Source organism: Xenopus laevis, chromosome 5L (assembly GCF_017654675.1).
Source record: "Xenopus laevis strain J_2021 chromosome 5L, Xenopus_laevis_v10.1, whole genome shotgun sequence".
NCBI classification, from domain to species: Eukaryota; Metazoa; Chordata; class Amphibia; order Anura; family Pipidae; genus Xenopus; species Xenopus laevis.
The window spans coordinates 87,008,868-87,031,134 of NC_054379.1; the positions used below are offsets into that span (position 1 = coordinate 87,008,868).

At 35.6% G+C, this 22,267-nt stretch overlaps 1 protein-coding gene across 1 annotated transcript in view; it reads right to left on the reverse strand.

The window, feature by feature from the left end:
• ufl1.L (UFM1-specific ligase 1 L homeolog) overlaps positions 1-21,645 on the reverse strand; it is a 33,600-nt gene extending 11,955 nt beyond the window's left edge. Inside the window, exons 1-10 of the mRNA XM_018263377.2 lie at positions 21,487-21,645; positions 17,717-17,862; positions 17,546-17,574; positions 15,132-15,229; positions 9,179-9,293; positions 7,959-8,089; positions 6,679-6,737; positions 4,632-4,778; positions 3,189-3,364; positions 1,803-1,979 (exon numbers count right to left, since the gene is read on the reverse strand). Coding sequence (XP_018118866.1) covers positions 1,803-1,979; positions 3,189-3,364; positions 4,632-4,778; positions 6,679-6,737; positions 7,959-8,089; positions 9,179-9,293; positions 15,132-15,229; positions 17,546-17,574; positions 17,717-17,862; positions 21,487-21,563 — 1,155 coding nt within the window. The 5' untranslated portion in view covers positions 21,564-21,645. The remainder of the gene's footprint in view (positions 1-1,802; positions 1,980-3,188; positions 3,365-4,631; positions 4,779-6,678; positions 6,738-7,958; positions 8,090-9,178; positions 9,294-15,131; positions 15,230-17,545; positions 17,575-17,716; positions 17,863-21,486) is intronic.
• Between the last annotated feature and the right edge of the window lie 622 nt (positions 21,646-22,267).

Below are 22,267 nucleotides of genomic sequence, written 5' to 3' on the forward strand. Positions count from 1 at the left end.
TGCAACATTAGTACTGTACCCCAGCATAACTACCATTCCATTTAAATCAAAACTACTGTGTCTCACAAGAATAACAGAAATGCAATTATTTGTAGGATGAACTTAATGGAGGAGCTTTCATGCAGCTTAGTTGTTGCTAAAGTACAGTGCCTGTGTCAGAAAGTTCTTGGCCATTTATACTGTATTCAAATTAGGGATGCACCAAATCCACTATTTGGGATTCGGTGCATCCCTAATTGAAATCCAGATCAACCTTTAAGTGCAATTGTCATTCTTTTTATAACTGTTATACTTTTGAACCAAACATAAATACAATGTTAACATACTTGTCTGCCAATTATTTTGTGCAGGTACAGAGAAAAATGAAATATTCAGACTCGGCAGTTATGGCAGGTTTCACTGGTAGTTCATCAGTGTACAGAACCAAAACGATCAGTTTTTCTGAACAAATATCTGAAAAGGCTTGATCAGATTTCAAAGATTTGTCATACCAAATATTTAAACTGCCAAGATTGTAGAAGATCTCGCCTCCTGGTGATCAAATCTGTCACACCTGTAGAATTAGCCAATACAGCAGCAAAATTCATCAGGAGAAAAAAGGATTCCAGTGAATTAATTTAGAGAGATGTGGTACACAACATTGGTTCATTTTGTGCCTAATTAAATTCACTACACTGGAACCCATGAAGTTCTTCTGGTAAATTTTGATGTTTTGTTCAGATTTCAATTAGGTCATGTAGATGTCCCTGAGCTACACATCAACATATGGACATGTTCATAGCATGCAAGGGGGTTCATTGGTAGGGTCCTGTTTTAAAATGATGAAAATATTGTGTAATCTTGCCCTGCACTGATAAAGAATGCTGTGTTTGCATCAGAAACACTACTATAGTTCATATAAACAAGCTGCTGTGTAGTAATTGTGGAAATTGAAAAAAGGCTATATGGCACAGGATAAATAGTGGATAACAGATAACACCATTATGTTCTACAGAGCTTATTTGCTATCTGCTGTGTAACCTGAGCCTATTCTCCTTTGAATGGCTGCCCCCATTGCTACACAGCAGCTTATTTATATAAACAATAGTAGTGTTTCTGAAGCAAACACACCAGTTTTACCAGTGCAGGGCAACATTACATTATATTTTTATTACTTTAAAACACTTACATGATGTTACTTTTTGGCACATGTGCAAACAGTTGGCGGGGGGGGGGGGAAGCCAACCTGCTCCAAACTGCCCTATAAAAGCACTGAAAGAAGTAGTGTCAGTGGATTTTGACCAGAAAACACAAAAGTGTGCAGGGCAGTTTGGCTGCTTTTGCCCAACTGTGTGCATGTGTTCCATTTAGGGATGCACCCAATCCACTATTTTAGGATTTGGCCGAAACCTTTGTGAAAGATTCTGCGGAATACCAAATCTAATCCAACCCCTAATTTGTATTTGTAATTTAGGGAAAAGAGGAGAAAAGAGAACTGAACACCCACGCGTGGTTGAAAAAAAAAAGTCACAAGACTTTTTGGATTTGGTTTGGCCAGGCACTTGAATTCGGCGGAATCCTGCTGAAAAGGCCAAATCTTGGCCAAATACCAAGCCAAATCCTGGATTCAGTCCATCCCTAGTTCAATTAGCATCAAAAATACCTATAAATTCACCAAATTCTTAAAATGAATTTATACTGGAGAGTTGCACACAATTACATTTCATTTTATTATGCGAAAGCAAAGTTTTGTGGGTGGAGAGTCCCTTCCTTGCAAAAAAAGTATTTAATTGTTCATCTAAATATAACATTTTAAAGCTTACCTTTTCAGCTTTGTGGTGCATAAGATTGTTAAACACATTAGCGCATTCACTTATAAATTTTTCACTGACAACAATAGTGTCTCCAAACACTCGGGCAGAAGAATTGTTCAGTGTTCTGATCACTTCCTGAAGCAGAATTCCAGCATCTTCTATAGAAAAGCAACTTGGTAGCAACGGCTAGAATGAGATTCATGAGAAGGATATGAGGAAATTACTAAACTGAGATTCAAATGAAAATGGCTAACATCTGGTATAATAAAAATCTGTTATAACAATAGTATTTGCTTGCAAAATATATTGAATTACATACTAAAGAAGGTTGCACAACCAATACATCTCCTATAGGAGATTACATACCGTAACCACATACAATAACAAAAATATCTAGTTTGTCTTATTTAGAATTGAAAAATAAGTTCTAGAGCAAATAGGTTCAAGAGGCACATAATTTAGAACTCATGCCTCCCAAAAACATGGCAGATTGCATCTCTTTTTTTACACTTTGCACCCTTCCAAAAGTATTGTAAATTACCCCATGTTCATTATGTATACTATATACAAATGCAATGTATAATATTAACTAGAGAAGTGTAAGTGGTTAAATCCACACAGAAATGTGTCAGCTTTGTGCTAGACACAGTCTTCAAAATATTAAAGTACATTAAGAGTTACCTATAAGTCATGTTGATAATTTTTTCTGATAGGTCTGCTTTTATAAGTAATTGTTACCTGAAGTTCCTACACCTGACTGTTTTGGCAACCTGTCAGTGCCACATTTAAGCAAAATAGTTTTAAACACACCATGGGGCAAATTTACTAAGCTCGAGTGAAGGATTCGAATGAAAAAAACTTCGAATTTCAAAGTTTTTTTTTGGGTACTTCGACCATCGAATAGGCTACTTCGACCTTCGACTACGAATTTTGAATTGAACTAAAAATCGTTCGACTATTTGACCATTCGATAGTCTAAGTACTGTCTCTTTAAAAAAAACTTTGACTAGCTACTTCGCCACTTTAAACCTATCAAGCATCAATGTTAGCCTATGGGGACCTTCCCCATAAGGTTTCTAAGCTTTTTTTGATTGAAGGAAAATCCTTCAATCGATGGATTGAAATCCTTTGAATCGTTCGATTCGAAGGATTTAATCAAACATTTTTTCCTTCGATCGTTCGATCTAAGTATTTGCCATAAATCCTTCGACTTCTATATTCGAAGTCGAAGGATTTTACTTAGAGGGTCGAATATCGAGGGTTAATTAACCCTCGATATTTGACCCTTAGTAAATGTGCCCTTAAGTGTAGTATATGTAGGTATGGGAAATGTATTTATTTTTCATTTTAAACTACCAGACAAGTGTCTACTACATGATTTGAATAAAAATATACCATTATATCCAGCCATGAGCCTGAGCTTATTGCCTCCTCTACAGAAGCTTCCACGTGATCTACTATGCCTTGGCCAATACATGCCGACTTCAAATACAACATGTAGGTGGACTTGTATCTCTTTCTGATGTATCCAACAGGGTCTGGAATCCCAAGTCTGGACAGTGAATCAAATTCTGACACAAAGAGACAAATAATTAATAAACTAGTTAATAAATTGTTGAAAACATATAAGAAAACATACATTAATTTACAAATCTGTACTGTGGAAATACAGGCACTGAAAGAAATTAAGAAATTAAGGAGGAAATAAAAAAGTATTTTACTCTACTGCCCATGCACGAATAGCAATCAATGCAAGGGATGCTGGAAATAGGTAAGCAATGCGCTAAAGTGCTCAGATTTTTCCACTGTGATTTTTCTACCAAAAGGAGCACTGGCTTCGGAAAAAAATTAATTTCCTGGGGGGTGGGGAGGGGGTGTCTTACATTTTGCTACCCCCAGTGAAATTGGGTTTACATGTCCTTTAATTTTATTTCAACGAGTGTATTTCTGCATATTGCCGATACTGGGGTAACAGGAACAGATTATTCAATCCAATGCAAGCAAGGCATAACATTCAGACTACAGTATGCTGGCAAGTAACCATTCCAGATAAATTTATCCAACATTTACTATTACAGGTTTAAGCCTAAAATGGCAAAGTCAAGGAAAGAAAAGTGAAAACTTTCAGACAGAGGATGCCAAGTGACAATGCAAATCCATTATTTTGCTTGATTGATGGAATAGCCACTTTTAATGCCCTTCCTATGGAACATAATAGAAAACTAAGAAGGATGAACCATCATTAAAATAAAAATATTGTGTTTTAAAATCTTATTATAATGATAAAAAAAGGGCACAACCAGCTATGTTACTGAAGGAGTGCCCTCACAAGCATATTAAAGAAAGGATAAGTCTAAGTATTCAGTATATACTGAATTAATAGCTTTAAAATGACTGAAATGGGTGGTTTTGGAAAACATCATGAAGAGTATGGAATAATTTCATAATCTCTGTAGTATTCTAGTCCACACAAGGTGGCTATATTAAATTGGCATTTGAAGTTTTCTTGCTATTTTGCAAAGGAATTCCAACACTCACAAATACATTTAACTATTATAATATTGTTATGCGCATGAATATTAACCTCCAACCTAAAAAGATTGCGGTCATTAACTTTTTTAATTTCTCTGCCATGATTTAATATCTCTGTTTTCTGTTTGTGAGCTTTAGAGACAAAAACTCTCTAACTGTAGAATCATATAAATAGTACAACTATTAGTAGGAAAAATAAAGCGAAGTATCTGCATATTGTGCAGCATTCTCTAAATCACCTTACTGCAGTTGAAAACAGAATTCACAAAGAACCTCTTGTCTTGAGAAAGTGGAGAGAAGTGTTACCTAGGTAACTGTTTTGCTTGAAAAAAGCGTCTATCCAGTTGCTCTGTGTTCTGGCATAGATGTCAGGAATGAACACGGCTTTATCCTGTCTCCCACCAACCACTGTGCCCTTTAAACGTCCACAGTTAACAAGCTCCTCCAACAGAGCTGCGACAAAGAATGAAAGTGACATATGTTTAAAAAAAAGAAAAAAAAAGTAATATTTGAAAAAGAAGTATTCTAGTTGTGCTTTGTGAAGCTTCCCACACATAGGGAGTTGTAATGCCCCAAAGGCTCTCTCAAATACAACCTATTGTGTGCCAAATAATGTAAAACCGTATGTAGGATTCACCCAGGGCATCTGCCAGCATCTCATCTAAAATAACTTTGAACATTTTAGTATCTGTGACACAAGTGCAAAGGTGAAATCTGCTACAGCTCAATTTTGTTCACAGAAAAAAAGTGATATAATTTAGAAATTACCATTAGTGATGTACACCCGCCCCTGCCCCACACCCTCCCAACCAGAACCCATTCCGTCCCCTCTATTTATAGACCCAAGCTCTACCCGCCCCGCGGTGACATCACAACAGGGGCAGGACGGGGCAGGCGCGAGTCTATAAAGTGATGGACCAGCAGTGTGAGGCGACTCAAAGACTTTAGTATAGGGCTAAGGCTGCAGATCTCTCTCAAGTCTCGTGCCATTATTCAGGGCAGCTCCCCCCTGCCTCTCCATGTACAAGATCAAGCAGTGGGCTCTGTTTACACAAACCTTTAGGGCATGGTCACACAGGGCATTTTTACGGTGCGTTTTTTTTTAAAACGTTCGGTAGGCGTAAATAAGCCAATGAAACCACAGTGCATGATAATAAGCGTTTTTCAGCCAGTAGTTTTCTTTTCCCAACATGCATTCTGTTTTTTCCCATTCCCCACAATTCTGCAAAATGTAGCCGGTCTGATCATCAATACACAATGTAATTACATCAACAGCATACAACGCTAATATGTATATGCGCAACCCATCTTGAGAAAGTTTGGCCGCCAGATTGAAAATACGCGTTGTTGTTTTTAAGCGAAGTGTATTTCCAAAAGATCCAACAGAGTTCAATAATATGACGTTTTCTTGGCACATTGCATCTCTGCTAATCGATTACAGTTTAGGTAAATCCACACAGCTGCTTATTATAAAGCAGGGATCAGGAACCTTGGCTCTCCAGCTGTTAAGGAACTACAAGTCCCACAATGCAATAATGGAGCCTTTTGAAGGAGTCTAAAGGCAAATGCATATTCTCACATAAGCTTTTATTCCTGCAACATATTTAGGGATGCACCAAATCCAGGAGGATTCGGTTCGGTATTTGGTCTTTTTCAGCAGGATTTGGCCGAATCCTTGTGCCTGGCCGAACCAAATCCGAATTTGCATATGTAAATTAGGGGTGGGTGGGGAAATCACATGACTTTTCGTCACAAAAGAAGATTTTTTTTTCCACTTTTTCCTTTTCTGCCCCTAATTTGCATATGCAAATTGGGATTCGGTTCGGTATTCTGTATTCGGTCTAATCTTTCACCAAGGATTTTTATTGTTATTTTCAGTTTTGATTTTTACAATGGATTTATCTTTTTAATTTTTACTTTACAGATTTATCAACACTGTATTTGAGCTTCTACTGTGATGTGAGTTTTCTGCAAGATATATTGTGAATTCAAGTTTCAGAAGCTCAGATTTTGATCATTTATCAAGCTCAAAAACTCGTTGCCTAATAAATTGCCATGTAAAAGCTGGGAGTTGTATTTTTAAATTTTATGTTTTTTCAATGCAAGTTTTCATTCGAAATCTGTTGATAATCAAGGGTCGACTATTAATTCATTAAATGCAAGTTGTATTTCCACATAGTTAAGCAATCAAGCATTTTCATAATTAAGTGCACATTCAAGATTTTCAATTTTTCCAAATTAGAATTTTAATAAATCTGCCCTTGTGTATTTTTGTAAACACAATATTGGAACAACACTGCATTGTTGAAGAACATATAACAAAACCCACAGTCCATGCGACCGATATACTTACAATATAGCAGATGTTCCTGAAAACCATATGTGGAAATCATATTGCTTACAGGTGTTGGTCTAAAAAAATAAAAAAATAAATAAATAAATAATCAATACAGTAATATATTATTTACAGTTTTTTTCCACATCAGTTTTTTGCAAAAACAAAAAGCTCATGACCTAAACTTGCAAGTTTTTCATCCTATCTTAAAAAGCCGCTTTTGGATTAAAAAGTGATAAACTAGATTAAGATTTCTTTTGGATTTACTTACAATGATTTGTCCAAACCCTACTTACAAATAAAATTAAATCTGCCCTCAGTCTTATTTATTTTGGTTCAGGTGAAAAATATTAGCATCTAAAACTTAAATGAAAACAATGGTTTGAGTTTTCTATCTGTCTCTAAAACACACACAAACAAGATTCATTAATAAACTCCAAAATATATCCTTAGATACAGTGTTTAGCGATGTCATCAGTTATAACCTGTGCTTAAAGGGATCCTTTCATCGGAAAATATGTTTTTTTCAAACGCCCCAGGGCTCATTTTTGATTTTGATTGTCTTGTGTATTTTCTTTGCTTATTTTTTTCTTCTTTTTTGCAATAAATTAATTTTGCTTTTCAAATCGGGTGTGCTATCCATTATCTGCAGTAATTGTATTTCATTATGGAGACCCTTATGGGGAGTCACCTATGGATTAGCACCCTGTAATTCGATTTAAAGGGTGTGCGCCTTCTCCCTCTATTTTTGGTATATATCATTAAATTTCAATGACTGAACTACCTTTGAAGGCACCCAAACATCGGCCATTTTTAGTGCTGAATCGTCAGATAAAGGTAGAATTCTATTGTTTCTACCTGTTTATCTACTTGTATATCTGACGATCCGGCTCTACACGTGTGTATTGAAATGAACGATCTTTCTTGGAAAGATCTTTTCCAAGAAAGATCGTTATTGTTATGTCTATGGCCACCTTTAGGGATATTATTGTTTTTATAATCCCATCACAAGAAATCAGAAGAGGAATGGTTTAGCATATCAAGTGGTGTTGCATTATGTCATTCAGGGGAGGGCCAGTTCAACTGAATTATAAAAGCCACATTTCATCAAAAGGAAACCTCCCATCGTTTTCTTATAACATGCTGTAAAACTTGAAATAACTCCAAGATGCACTTGTATGCTTGACAGACCAGGAGGGCTTTACTTAAACTATACAAAACTACCTGTCCCATAATGTATTATTGATGTTAAGAAACAATTCTCATTTCTACCGGTTGTATTAAAAAGGAACTCTTACCTTGTGATTGCTGTAAACAGACCCCTTATTCGCGCCCGATGTTGTGCTACAAAGGCCTCTGTATAGAATACACCTCTGTTACTTTCATCGATCTTTCCTTGAATTATCCTGCCAAGTCGCAAGTTCAAAAACTGAATAAAAAAATACAGAGCTCATTATGGCTGAATCATTTCTTATATGATAGATCATTGTGCAGTTTCTCTTTTGCGGTGTTGCGATCTGTAGTGATAAAGTCCAGAAAAGAAGTGCCACTTATACCATGACATGAATCACAACATGAAAAAGAGGTGGTGTGTAGCTCTGCTCCTGATATGGAGTTAGATATCAAAAATCACATTGTGGTCTCTTCAAAAGACCCCCAGTCCAAGGGCCACCAAATTTGGAAATTACAATATATATTAGAAAAGACCCAAAAGCAGTGATGCAGTTGCCAAAATAATTATAAAAAGTAAAAAATATTTTATTAGGACTTGTGTAACCTAATGCGTTTCGTGCCAAATTGGCACTTCATAGGCTACTAGCCTACGAATAAATGTCCATTTGGCACAAAATGCGTTAGGCTATACATCTCCTACTATAAGATTTTTTTACTTTTTATAATTATTTTGGCTACTGCATCACTGTTTTGGGGTCTTTTCTAATATATATTGTAATTTTTGAATCACAACATGACAGAGGAAAAACATCTTAGGAAAAATCCAGTCATCTGGTTACAGAAAAATGTAACAGCTTTAAACTAAACATAAAGCATAGGTTAGAGTTTTTGAAGGCAATCGAAATGAGAGAGAAAATGGGAAAACAAAGCTTTCCAATAGTGTATCTTTCCCGTTAATATTTTGTCCTAATCTAAATGAAATATAAAAGGTATATGAGTAAAATAAATATCATGGCAATCAATTACATTTAATAATGATTAATAGTAAAAAGAATAAATAAATATAATTAAAATTGAAAAAGAAAAAAATCTGCTAGTTGTAAGCAATTTTAAATTCATAAATGTATATATTTTCATTACACTCAAAAGATAAACTATCACATTCATTTCCATATTTTTAAGGCCTACCCATATTGCAAGAGCAACGTTTATATTTACCAGAAACATTGCATTTCTACTAAATGTCAGATATGAAATGTAATTGATTTGATGCCATAATGCAGTTTTAAATAAAATAATAGGAATAGCATTCATAAAATATGCTGCTGGATGAATCTTTTATCACCTCTTTCAGGAAGTCTCCGGGAAGGTCATATGTTTTGCAGAGTTCTGATATAGTCACTTGGCCAGCTGCCTGCAGTTTATCATTAACCTCTTCTGCTATTTGGTCCAGATAGTTGCTAATAACAGAAAATACAGGTTCCTATATAAGACAGCATACTATATATGGTCAAATAATTCATGTTTTAAGTACTATTCATTTTTCTTCTTGCTTTATTTTAGGGGAAGGGCTATATCAAGCCTGTCCAACTGAAGGCCAACAGGTAGTTTTACCAGTGCAGGACAACACTACATGATATTTTTAATACTTTAAAACACTTTAATTTTTTGGTGTTGCTGTTCATTTAAGCGACAAAAAATACCTTACCCTTAGAGACTGAAGCACTTTGTGTGTTAAGCTACTAAAGAGTAAGCCATTTTTTAGTAGCTTAAGGAACAAAATATCTCAATGTCCTAAATATATTGGCAATGGGTTGAGTGCAGAGGACCTCTTATATTTGTGTGTGTGTGTATGTATATATATATATATATATATATATATATATATATATATATATATATATATATATATATATATATATATATATATATATATATATATATATATATATATATATATGGGTGTGGGTAACACATATGTTTTTTCCTTTTGTTTTTTTATTTTGCCTTTATCTTTTGTTTTCTTTACTTATTAACACTTTATCTTATGTACAAAAGTACAGTTAATGTTAACACATTGATACTTTTATATAGGATTCCAGGCACTAAAGGGTTAACATTCGCTGGAAGTAAGGAGTTAACACACAGGATTGGATCATTACACCGTAGTCACTGGAGGAGGCCTTACACCGGCATGGGCCAATGTGATAAATTGTAATGACCTTTTGATAAAATAGTGGGAAGTTCTGACCGTATAAAAAAATGGGGGTTACTGATTAAAGAAATAGCTAAGTATTTACATATATATATGGGTTATTGTAATATTTAACTGGATTATACAGATTAGAGTACCCACATACGAGAATGCAGGGATACATCATGAGTGCAGTGACTACCTCATTTGGGGTAGTGTAGTGGGCAGAGTTGGGAAGACTGTAATTGATAGTAGCGAGGATAATGGAAGGGAGGCTTACATCTTTATACTCAAAGAAAGATACATTAGTAACACTTGAAACATAGAAAGTCTCTGTGAGTGATTAGATAAGAAGAACACACAGGATGTTAAGTGACAACATTGTGTAACATAATACTTTGTTTTTAACTTTTTGGTCGATAGTATGTGTAGAATTATGATGTATTGCTTAATGTGATATTTGTGCATACTAACTGACGTTTACATTTTAATGACATAGAGGATATGATCTAAGTACTTAAAGGAAAACTATACCCCAAAATGAACACTTAAGCAACAGATAGTTCATATCATATTAAGTGGCATATTAAAGAATCTTACCAAACTGAAATATATAAGTAAATATTGCCCTTTTAAATCTCTTGCCTTGAGCCACCATTTCGTGATGGTCTGTGTGCGGTCTCAGAGATCACCTGACCAGAAATACTACAACTCTAACTGTAACAGGAAGAAGTGTGGAAGCAAAAGACACAACTCTGTCTGTTAATTGGCTCATGTGACCTAACATGGTTTGTTATGTTTGCGAGTACAGTGAATCCTACGATCCCAGGGGGCGGCCCTTATTTTTTTAAAATGGCAATTTTCTTTTTATGATTACCCAATGGCACATACTACTAGAAAAGTATATTATTATGAAAATGGTTTATTTACATGAAACAGGATTTTACATATAAGCTGTTTTATGCAATATCTTTTTATAGAGACCTACATTGTTTGGGGGGTATAGTTTTCCTTTAATGTGATTTATGTAAATGGCAGTCGCTTAGTTTTGACGATGGATTTACGTCATCGTCACTGCTGCTGTTTTTTCCCGCCAGTTCATAGATTTAAGGCACATTTACAGCTATGTTGGTATTTTAAGAAAGGCCTTGGGGTGGGCCGAAACATTAGTCTTTTAACCTTCATTAAACAATTTCTTTATTTTAAGAAGCAATGGTGCACTCCATAGACTCAGATACTACCTGGGTGCCAGCACTGATTATTTGCAATAGAAAGAAAGCTTGAGGCACTCACAGGGTTTATGTTGCAAAAAACAAAAAAGGTTTATTTAGCCTCAACATTTTGATCCCCCGCAGGGATCTTCGTCAGGAGCAGCATACAGACTCCTGACGAAGATCCCCGTGGGGGATCAAAACATTGAGGCTAAATAAACCTTTTTTGTTTTTTGCAACATAAACCCTGTGAGTGCTATATATATATATATGTATATATATATATATGTATATATATATATATATATATATATATATATATATATATATATATATATATATATATATATATATATATATATACACATATATATATATATATACATACATACACAAAATGCATTCAACAGTCATGACCCTTTTGAATCAAGCAAATTTACATCGAGCTACAGCGATGACACCAGCTAGTCTTAAAAGTAATATGGAAAGTTTAGTTAGTAACTTATTCTGCATATACAGTAAGTTACACATCAGTATAATGGGCTGAGTATTGTACTATTGCTTCTCTCCTAACCTTTTTGTAGTCGTTAACATCAGCCCATTTGTTTCTACTTGCCGTCAGCACCGTTTGTAATAGCTTGCGCCTGCCATCTTTACTTAAGGTGGGCTATCACAGTACCATAGGGAAGTGGAGTAAGTTTTAGATTTTTTATTCAGATTGCCAACTACTGATGCTCCTTACCCTTCCTTGACCTTTAATATTCAATCCATATGTATCTGTTATATAGCAAACCTATGTACAGGTATGGGATTCATTATCTGGAAACTCTTTATCCAGAAGATCAAAAGTACAGCATGGACGTCTGCTATAGACTCCACTTTATCCAAATAATCCAAGTTTTTGAAATGATTTCCTTTTTCTCTGAAATAATAAAACAGTAGCTTGTACTTGAGCCAAACTAAGATATAATTAATCCTTATTGGAAGCAAACCCAGACTATTGGCTTCATTTAATGTTTAAATGATTTTCTAGTAGGCTTATGGTATGAAGATCCAAATTACAGAAAGATCAGTTATCCAGAAAACACCAGATCCCACGTACTCTTGATAACAGGTCCCATGTATTTTTCACTAAACATATTAATCTAATCCTGAAGAAACACAGTTTACTGCAACTCCATTCAGGTAATAATTCCTAGTAATAATTCCTATTTATGGTCGTCCAATAGAAGAATAGATTATAACAGCTGTAAAGTATTTTAGATTAATTACTTGCAGTTAGCTTGCCTTCATTAAATATAAAGCATGACAGCATTAAAATTGAGAACACAAAATAATATTGTTGCACAGTTAATCTTCTCATAAACAAGATACCAAGAAATGTCACTCCTTTTTCTAGGCACTATTATGTTAGGAAATGTAGGGGGGGAAGTATTATGAAGTTCTGAATATACAGCAAACATACATTCATACGGATGCAAGTTTTGCAATTAGCAAGCTGTTGGAGAGAACATCCATCTTTAATCAGAACAATAAAATTAAATACTACACTCGAGAGGCCTAGTAACATTCCAATCCTAAAATTAATATAAAATCTTTGCAGACTTCAAAACAGAACTTTAGGCCAGGGTCAAACAAGGTACAAAATTGTCCAACATGGGCTTGATGTAATTGCCTTTTTAAGGGAGTCAAAAACAAGGTGCAGAATTAAGTAAAAGGTTCAGCAAATGGAGCCCGACTATATAAGCACACGAGAGGTGTTACAGTGATTGGCTGTATGGTACTATACCATACTACTGTTTCCATTTCTTTTGTGTCTTAAAGGGTTCACATTCTAAACACTTTTTTCAGTTCAATTATTACAGATTGTTCCCCAGAAATAAAGACTTTTTTCAATTACTTTCCATTTTTTACAGTTTTTTTCAAAATCTAAGTTTAACTTGTAATGTCCCTGTCTCTGATGTTTCAATCTGACAGCTCAGTAATACAGATACAGACTCTAAACGGTTACAATTTTTCAACTTTTTGCTGCAGCAATTCTGGAGTATTAGCTACTATTGTATCAATTCTAACAGCTGCCTGTAAAGAAATTCAGGGATTCTGCTCAGCAGGGACAAAGATAAGAAATGTATCGACTAAATGTATCAATTTCGAACAGTTCACAGGGTCGACGACCTCCCCTCCCAGATCTGCTTTAGAAGGTGAAAAAGGAAACTTTACACTTCAATAATAGAAAAACAGTCACACATAGAAAACAGAAAGTAATTGGAAAAAGCCTTTATTTCTGGTGAACTATCTGAAACCAACTGAACGGAAAAAAGTGTTGTAAGGTGAACAACCCCTTTAAGGTGCAGGGTTGTCAGAGAAGGTAATTCATGTAGGGAGTTCAACACTTAGATTAATGGCATATATAGTATCTTTCTGTTTGTATTTCAACCTGCAGATAAAAAGCAGCACTCCTCTTGTGCTGCCTGTCATTGACAAGAATGGGGACTTTATGTCACCACTTGAGTACTTTTAAAAATGTTCATGTGTGGGCTGAAAACTGCCTGTCACTCTTAAAAAGTGAGTATAGTTGGGAAAAACTGTGTGCAGCATTTTATTCTAGGCAATTTCATGACAAGGTGGCCCTGTAAAACATTTTCAGCAACTCAACATGTTGGGATTTGCACTAAGTAGATTTTAAGCAATTAAAACTTCTAGGATGACTAGCTATATTGTGCATCCTTAAAGGAATAGTAACAGCAACAAATGAAAGTGTTTTAAAGGAATGACACTATAATGTACTGTTGCCTGGCACTTTGGAACTGCTGTGTTTGCTTCAGAAACACTACTATAGTTTATATAAACAAGCTGCTGTGTAGCCATGGGGGCAGCCATTCAAGCACAGAAGACACAGTAGATAACAGATATGTTCTGAAGAATCCCATTGTACACTACAGAGCTTATCAGCTATGTGTTCTGTGCCTTTTCGCCTTTTTCATCTTTAAATGGCTGCCCCCATGGCTACACAACAGCATGTTTATATAAACTATTATAGAGTAAACAGTATTACCAGTGCAGAGCAACAGTACATTATATTATTATGACTTTAAAACACTCATTTTTTGGTGTAACTGTTCCTTTAAGCCTTTACTTATTTCTGTTTTGCACAACAGTTCAGTTATGAGACTGTTTACAATACATCAGCATTCAGCCGAGGATCTGGTTGAATTCCAGAACTTTTTGCAGGACTGGATTTGGATTGACTGAATAATTAGTTATGGGACTTTAAAGCCCTGAACAACAAAATGTGACACACTTTTGTTCACAGATGATTTTGCATTTTTCACAGATTTGAATGAGCAATTTAGGATTTGGATTTGGTTTGGTAATTGGCCAAAACGTCTGTGGAACATTTAGCAAAATTTATGGCAACTAATTTGTATATTAGACATTACCGAAAATGCTTCTTTGCTTTAGATCATTATGGAAATAAGCCAAGCAGATGTATAAAAGATAAGAACCTGGCATTCATATGTTTCAGGCTGAATGTAGAGGGTTATTTACTAAACTTCAAATTTGTATGGTCAGCTTTTTGAGGCAAAAACTCTAATTTTTTTTGTAGAAATGTTTAAGTCAATGGGAGATGTCCCTATCCCAATTTGAAGATATCGTGATTTGTGGTGGGTTTGGCTTGATGATCCAAAAAATTTGGTTTTCTGGCAAATTCACGAAAAAAATCTAGTGATTCGGTAGAAAAGTAAAAAAAAATCGTACGAATCAGGCAAAATCAGTAATGGGAGTTTGGTTGAGCTTTTTTATTGAAACAATTAGATAAGATCAGATTTTGGTAAATAACCCCCATTATGTACTAAAACAGTACTTAGCACTATGCTATGCTGATTACTTACCCATCCACAAGTTGCCCAAGAACCAGCTGGATACCTTTATCTGATTTAACAAGATCATTGGCCCTGCTTTCGATATGCGTCAAATCAACATTGATTACCTATAAATTAGGGCACAATATTAAATTCCATTGACGTGACTAAAATTATCTGTATTAAAATACATTACAGAAAGGTTTTTTTTAAAAAAATAATAACTACACTGAGTAAATGTTACGCAGACAGTATAGAGTGCAATATATATATGTTTGATAGATCATTGGTTTATAATAATATCAATGGTGTGAAAACTACTCCTATCTTCCTGAAGAATGTAACAGACAAGACAATGTATTAAAATACATTACAGAAAGGTTTTGTTTTTTTACTAAAAAACACACTGAGTAAATGTTATACAGACAGTATTGGACAATATATAATATAGATGTTTGATATAACATTAGTTTATGATAATATCCATGTTGTGACACCTACTCTATCGTCTTGGAGAGAGAATGTAACAGACAAGACAAACAGAAAGGTTTTTTTGTTTTTTTACAAAAAAACACACTGAGTAAATGTTATGCAAACAGTATTGAGTGCAGTATATACAATATATATGTTTGATATATTATGTTGTGAAACATGCTCCTATCTTCCTGGAGAGAGAATGTAACAGACAAGACAATGTATTAAAATACATTACATAAAGGTTTTTTCTTTTTACTAAAAAAAACCCACACTGAGTAAATGTTATGCAGACAGTATTTAGTGCAATATATACAATATATAGTTGGATATATCATTGGTTTATGATAATATCAGTGTTGTGAAACCTACTCCTATCTTCCTGGAGAGAGAATGCAACAGACAAGAAAGGTGAAAAAAAAACACCTATCAAACAGCAACAAAAAGGAGACTGAAAAAGTGAAGAGGAACTTTTCGGGCACAACGGAAACCTTCCCATATGGGCCTACCACCCACGGGCCCCCACCATGATCCAACCCAACCACTTCCTGACCCTGCAGCGTACCTCAGCTGCAAGCACTGCTTGGTGCCGCTAACCCCTTCCCGTGTGCAAATTGTGCCCCCCAGACAGCATATAAATAGGATTATGTGAGAAGGACTATACAATGTCTCTCAAGGCAAATGAAAATCTGTAAGCAATAAAGCTCAGGTCATCATTGATATGTACACTTAAACATTGTCTCCTTTATGATTGATTTAATCTGCCCTGGTTTCAATATGGCAGAATCTACCACTGAAGAGCAGGTCAAGATTACATATGATACTAACCAGTTCAGTGTACTGCCTCTACATGGGCTAGTTTGTAGTGGTGGCCACATTTGTAGTATTATTTGTTTTTGTATGCATTTGTACTATATTCATTATGGGAAGAGATGGATGTGTTATAGAATATTGCTAACACACCAATTGCATATAAAGATGCCTTAGATATGTTTTCTAATTGATCTGGTATGACTGCTCCTTACAGAGGTCATGGAGTTATGGTGATTCATGTTTAATTCATAATGTTTTGTTTTTTCTATAAATTCAGCATGACAGATTTAAAGGAAATCCTGGTAATTGGAAAGTAATAACACTTGTTTAATGCAGATTGCAAACCTCTGTATTACAATTTAATCTAGCCTAAACACTAAGGGGCAGATTCAATAAGGGTCGAATTTCGAAGTAAAAAATACTTCGAAATTCGACCCTCGAATTGAAATCCTTCGACTTCGAATATCGAAGTCGAAGGATTTAGCGCTAAACGTTTGTTCGATCGATCGAAGGATTTTTCGAACGATTAAATCCTTCGAATCGAACGATTCGAAGGATTTTAATCCAACGATCGAAGGAAAATCCTTCGATCAAAAAAAGGTTAGCAAACCTATGGGGACCTTCCCCATAGGCTAACATTGACTTCGGTAGGTTTTACCTGCCGAAGTAGGGGGTCCAAGTTTTTTTTAAAGGGAAAGTACTTCGACTATCGAATGGTCGAATAGTCGAACGATTTTTCGTTCGATTCGTTCGATTTCGTTCGTATTCGAACGAATTTAACCAATTCGATGGTCGAAGTACCAAAAAAATACTTCGAAATTCGAATTTTTTTCATTCGAATCCTTCACTCGAGCTTAGTGAATCGGCCCCTTAATTTACTTACTTTTCACTTCATAAATTAATTTGCACTTCCTGCAAGTGTAAATCGCCATACTTCACTCGCTGTCTTTTAGTGATTACGTGTTTTATTAGCACCACCCCTAGTCCTTCTGTAAATGTATTATTCCCTTGAACTAAGCACAAGTTTGCAAGAATAAATTATTTAGGATCAAATTCAAATATTGCTTAGAAACCTGTAGCATTGGTAAAAGTTACTTGATGTTACTTATACAATAAATACAGATAATTTATTATGAACAAGAGTCTGAAAAACATACCTGCTGAAGTTCAACTATGTTGACGCGACCTTTAAACAACAAAATGTATGAAAATTAATTTAATATTAATGTATTTGATGTGGATATTGACCTACGCTTTACCAGAAACAATGCATAATGTATTAAAGTAAAAATGAGAAGGGAAGGAATAGAACAGCCAAACATACACACCTCCTCGAATCAGTAGCTCATCCTTTATCTCTTTAGTAATCTGTGAGGGTGTAATATATTCCTTTCCATCAAGAGTGTGTACGACATCCAATTGTTTTTCAGCAATCAACTTGGCAACAATTTCGATGCAGTTACGTTCCGATAACCTACATTTACACAAAAATAACATTTAAGATATAAAAGTTCTACATTTTAAAGAATGTCTACAGATAAGTAACTTTTTCCAAAAAAATTGGTTCAGGTTTTCAAGCGATTTGAAGAATAATTTTTTTTTTTTTTTTTTACACAAATATACACGATTCCAAGGATTCACGGAAACTCCAATTGGAAAGCTCCAATCACCTTTTTTTCCCCAATACCCCACATGCATTTCCATCCTTCTCCTACTGTGAAGTGAGGAATTCTGGTACTCGTGTTTCCTCTGATTACAACAGTGGGAGGTGCACTGATCCTCTGGAAATCTGATGGATTCCAAGTTCCAGAATACATCACTTCACAATGAAACAAGGTGAGGGAGATGTTGCATTACAGGGACAGTCGGGGGGAGAACAGGCAAACACAGACAGCAAATGCACAAACAGGTTCTCATGGGTTCCTTTCATTCTGTGGAATCAGGTATGTCTGTGTAAAGATAGAAATACATTTATATTTATTTCTGGAAGAAGCCCAACTGAATGAGCTCATGTCAGCATAGGTATATTTTCACTTTAAAGTATGCTTGGAGCTGTAGTAAAGTCTACTGAAACAAATGTGGATGATACAATTTTTGCTTATAGTTCCAGGGTCAGAGGCCCTTTAAGCTCCTTGCAGTGGAGCTGAAAGGGGTGGCTCATCTTTAAGTTAATTTTTAATTTTATAGAATGGCCTATTCTTAGCAACTTTTCAATTGGTCATTTTATTTACAGTTTTTGAACGATTGCTTTCCCCTTCTGCCTCCCTGTAGCTCTCAAATTGAGGTAACTGACTGCTACTTTTTATTACACATCTTCCTTTGTTAGGACCCCCTGCTATTCAGATTCCAGCCTCTCATTCATTCTGCCTGGTTGCTAGGATAAGCTGGACCCTAGCAACTAGATAGCGGCTGAAATTGCAAAGCTGCTGAGCAAAAAGATAATTCAAGAACAAATAAAAAAAAATTAAGCCCAATTGGAAATTGTCTAAATAATACTAAAAGTTAAAGATGAGCTGAACTTTTTGCTAACCCAAACACCTAAACAAAACTATGCCTACTTTTATTATGTTTTTTACAGTGTAATATTACCTATCCAAAATGACCCACTAATCCCCCAGCAGCATGATAACTGGAGTAACACTGGTTTGCACCCCTTACAAGTGCCATACAAAGCAATTATCAAGGATCTAAATGACATTTAAAAGGGTAGTTCACCTTTAAGTTAACTTTTAGAATGTTATAGAAGGGTCAATTCTAAACAACTTTTCAGTTGGTCTTCATTTTTTTTAATAGCTGTTTTTAGATACTTGCCTTTTTCTTCTATTTACAGCTTTCAAATGGGGGTCACTGACCCCATTCTAAAAACAAATGCTCCCAGTACAACCCTTTAAAAGTGACTGCATCAACTGCTTATTCTATGAACAATCACTGTTTTTTTTACATGCATTTTCAAGCAGCTGCTATTGTTTACATTGAAAAAAGTTACAACTAAAATTATGGGGGGGGGGGGGTCTCCCTCCGGAAACATTAATGCACTGGTGGATGCATTATATGGGGTATGCTCGCTAGCTGTGTGTGGGGAACTCCTTACAAAAAGTTTCAGCTCCAGTTCATGAGGTGTGCCTATCATCTAGGAGAGTCTGCTCCACCAATGCAGGAGTAAATGAATAGTGGATGTGCAGCTATACAACTTTTTGTGGGACACCTAGAGGCCCATTTATCAAAGGTTGAATTTCAAATTCATCTGTTTTTTTTTTTTAACTCTAATAAATTTGAATATACTGAAAATTCGATTGGAAGGTTATTTAAGAAAAAAATGTAATATCTACTAGAACGAATACTACCGACCCGAAAACTCTAATTGAATTCGACTAAACTCGAATCAAGTTTTTTCTCAGAAAAAAAACTTGAATGTCAGGAAGCCTATAAACAATTAAAATGGGTCACTGGACTTCTCCCATTGACTTATACATACATTAGATGTCGAATTCAAATTATTCCCAGGGTATAGGTATGATAAATCTCGGAATTCTAATTTTAATTAAATTTCGAATCACGTTTCAATAATTCACAATTTAAATTTGAGAGCTTCGAACCAAAAAAATTCGAAAATTTGAATTTCCAATTCGACCCTTAATATATCTGTCCCTTAATATGATTATACAGCTTATGCCTGGTGAAGAAATGCGGATATGAGTGTATTGTCTCACTGTTTTTTGTACACCGTTAGATAAAAAAAAGCCCAAACTGTGTTTATCATTGGGAACTCTGAAATGCCTTCCCGCCGGCTAGAATGTAAATCGCCAGTTTGGATGGCACTCAGATCGCTTTGGCTTTCTAAAGTCGCCCGAAGATTTCTCGTGAGGCAACTTCGGAAAACGAATCAATCCGAGTGCCATCCCGTTGGTCGATTCACATTCTGGCCGACGGGAAGGCATTTCACGGAGATTAGTTGCCGAAAGAAGAGGAGATATGTCACTGGACGACAAATCTCCCGAATAGCGGCCGTAAACTTCCAATCTAAATAAGTTGTTCAGTATTCTTTTAAGACACCATAGCCCAGGGGTCTCCAAAGGGTAGATCAGTAGACATTTAGTCGGTGAAAAGTAGATCTCACAACACTATGAACAAACAACTTGTCTAAATTACCCTTCTGTTTTATTCTTTTAATTCAGATAGTTATTCTGTTAAGGTTACATAAGAATATATATATATTTTTTTTTTTTAAATATAGTAATTTAAATTCACTTACAAATCAATCTAATATTTTCCATGGAACATAATGCTCACAGTGATATTATGGATGTAGATCATAATGGGACAACATCACTAAAAGTAGACCCAGCATTAGTAAAGTACTCCTGCTTTAGCCTTTGATTTTAGCTGGATCTGTTGAATTAAGGTCCCCATAGACACAAAGATTTTTCTTTGCCGAATGACCCATTTTAGCGAAATCCGACTAATCCGTCAAATTATCGTGAAGTTAGTGGGATTCGAACGATCGTACATTTTTTGTCCAACATCTGTCAGAAAATTGATCGGCCACTTTAAAAAAACTTTATCGGCCCCAGTGCAAGGGGCCAAGCAGGCAGCTCCCCTCAGTTTTCCTGGCAATATCGCCTGAAATGGTCTTTTTAGTTGATGGACAAATAGTACATTTAAACGATCGTTTCGAGATAATCACGGTCACGTTAACGAAAAGATTTTTTAAAGATCTTTACATCTATGGCCAGCTATAGGCACTTATTGTTATTGCTCTCCAAGCCCCTAGTCAATTATGTGGATGTGCAAGAAATTGGGGGTCCACACTTTGCGTTATGTTAATCTTAATGTTCCGATTGAATAAAAATCACTGTAACTTATTTCAAGTTGTACGAGATATTTGCTGTCAGATAAAACAATTCTTGTGAGCCTGCATGTCATATAAATGTTATCCCTGCCACGCTCTATTCGGCCTCCCTAGCTGTGCTTGGCTCGGAGGACTTATATCCTGCAACAGCTGTAAGGGACCGATTTGGATATCTTTACAGTGTGACAGCAGCGCCCCCATTTCTGTTCTGCACCTCTCAAAGATAAACAAAGAGTCCGGCACTATTACCTCTGCACAGTGTCACTCAGCTGGGCCCGCTGAAAGTCAGCAGCCAGCCGCCGAATCTCTTCCCAATCAGCGGACATGTTTGTGGTGGAAAACTATAGCGTTCTCTACTGACACACGTCAGCTCTCTAGCTACGGCGAGCCATAGGAACCAAAATTCGCGCAAAACTTATGTGTGTGCGTGTGTGAGAAGCGATAGCTTAGTAAAGACCTGCCTTGTTATTATGACAAGAATATCAAAGTAGCTGAGCACACCGACTCAAATATTGGGCTCTTTAAAAACCATATAAGTGATGCCTTTGAAATAAATTCTAACGGAACAAAATGATGCTGTTTTTTTACTTCATAAGTCTATCATTGATTCATTTCCATTATAAATGAGAAACTAAGGGCATTTAGGATTATTTGGCACACATCCCCAGCTGTAATAGAAATGTTAAGGGAAACCCTTCCCTTCCCAGTAATAAGGGTAGACGATCTGGCTCCAAATGTTTTACGCCAGGTAAAAAAGCGAGACGCACTATATTTTAACAGGTAAGACTTCATTAATGAAACTAAAATAACGCAAGAAAAAGACAATAGTTGATCAAATATGAACAAGGCAACGATTTGCAAGCACTGCTGCATAATGGTACCCTGCCTCGCTTGTTTACTTTTACACTGTGGGCGTGGACGTCAAGGCCCCGCGTTGGGTGCAAACTGCGAGAAACATGCGGCCATATTTGATGTTGGCAAAATATTGAGAGAGTAAAATGGTGTAATACCGCGACTGAAGAAGTGAGAT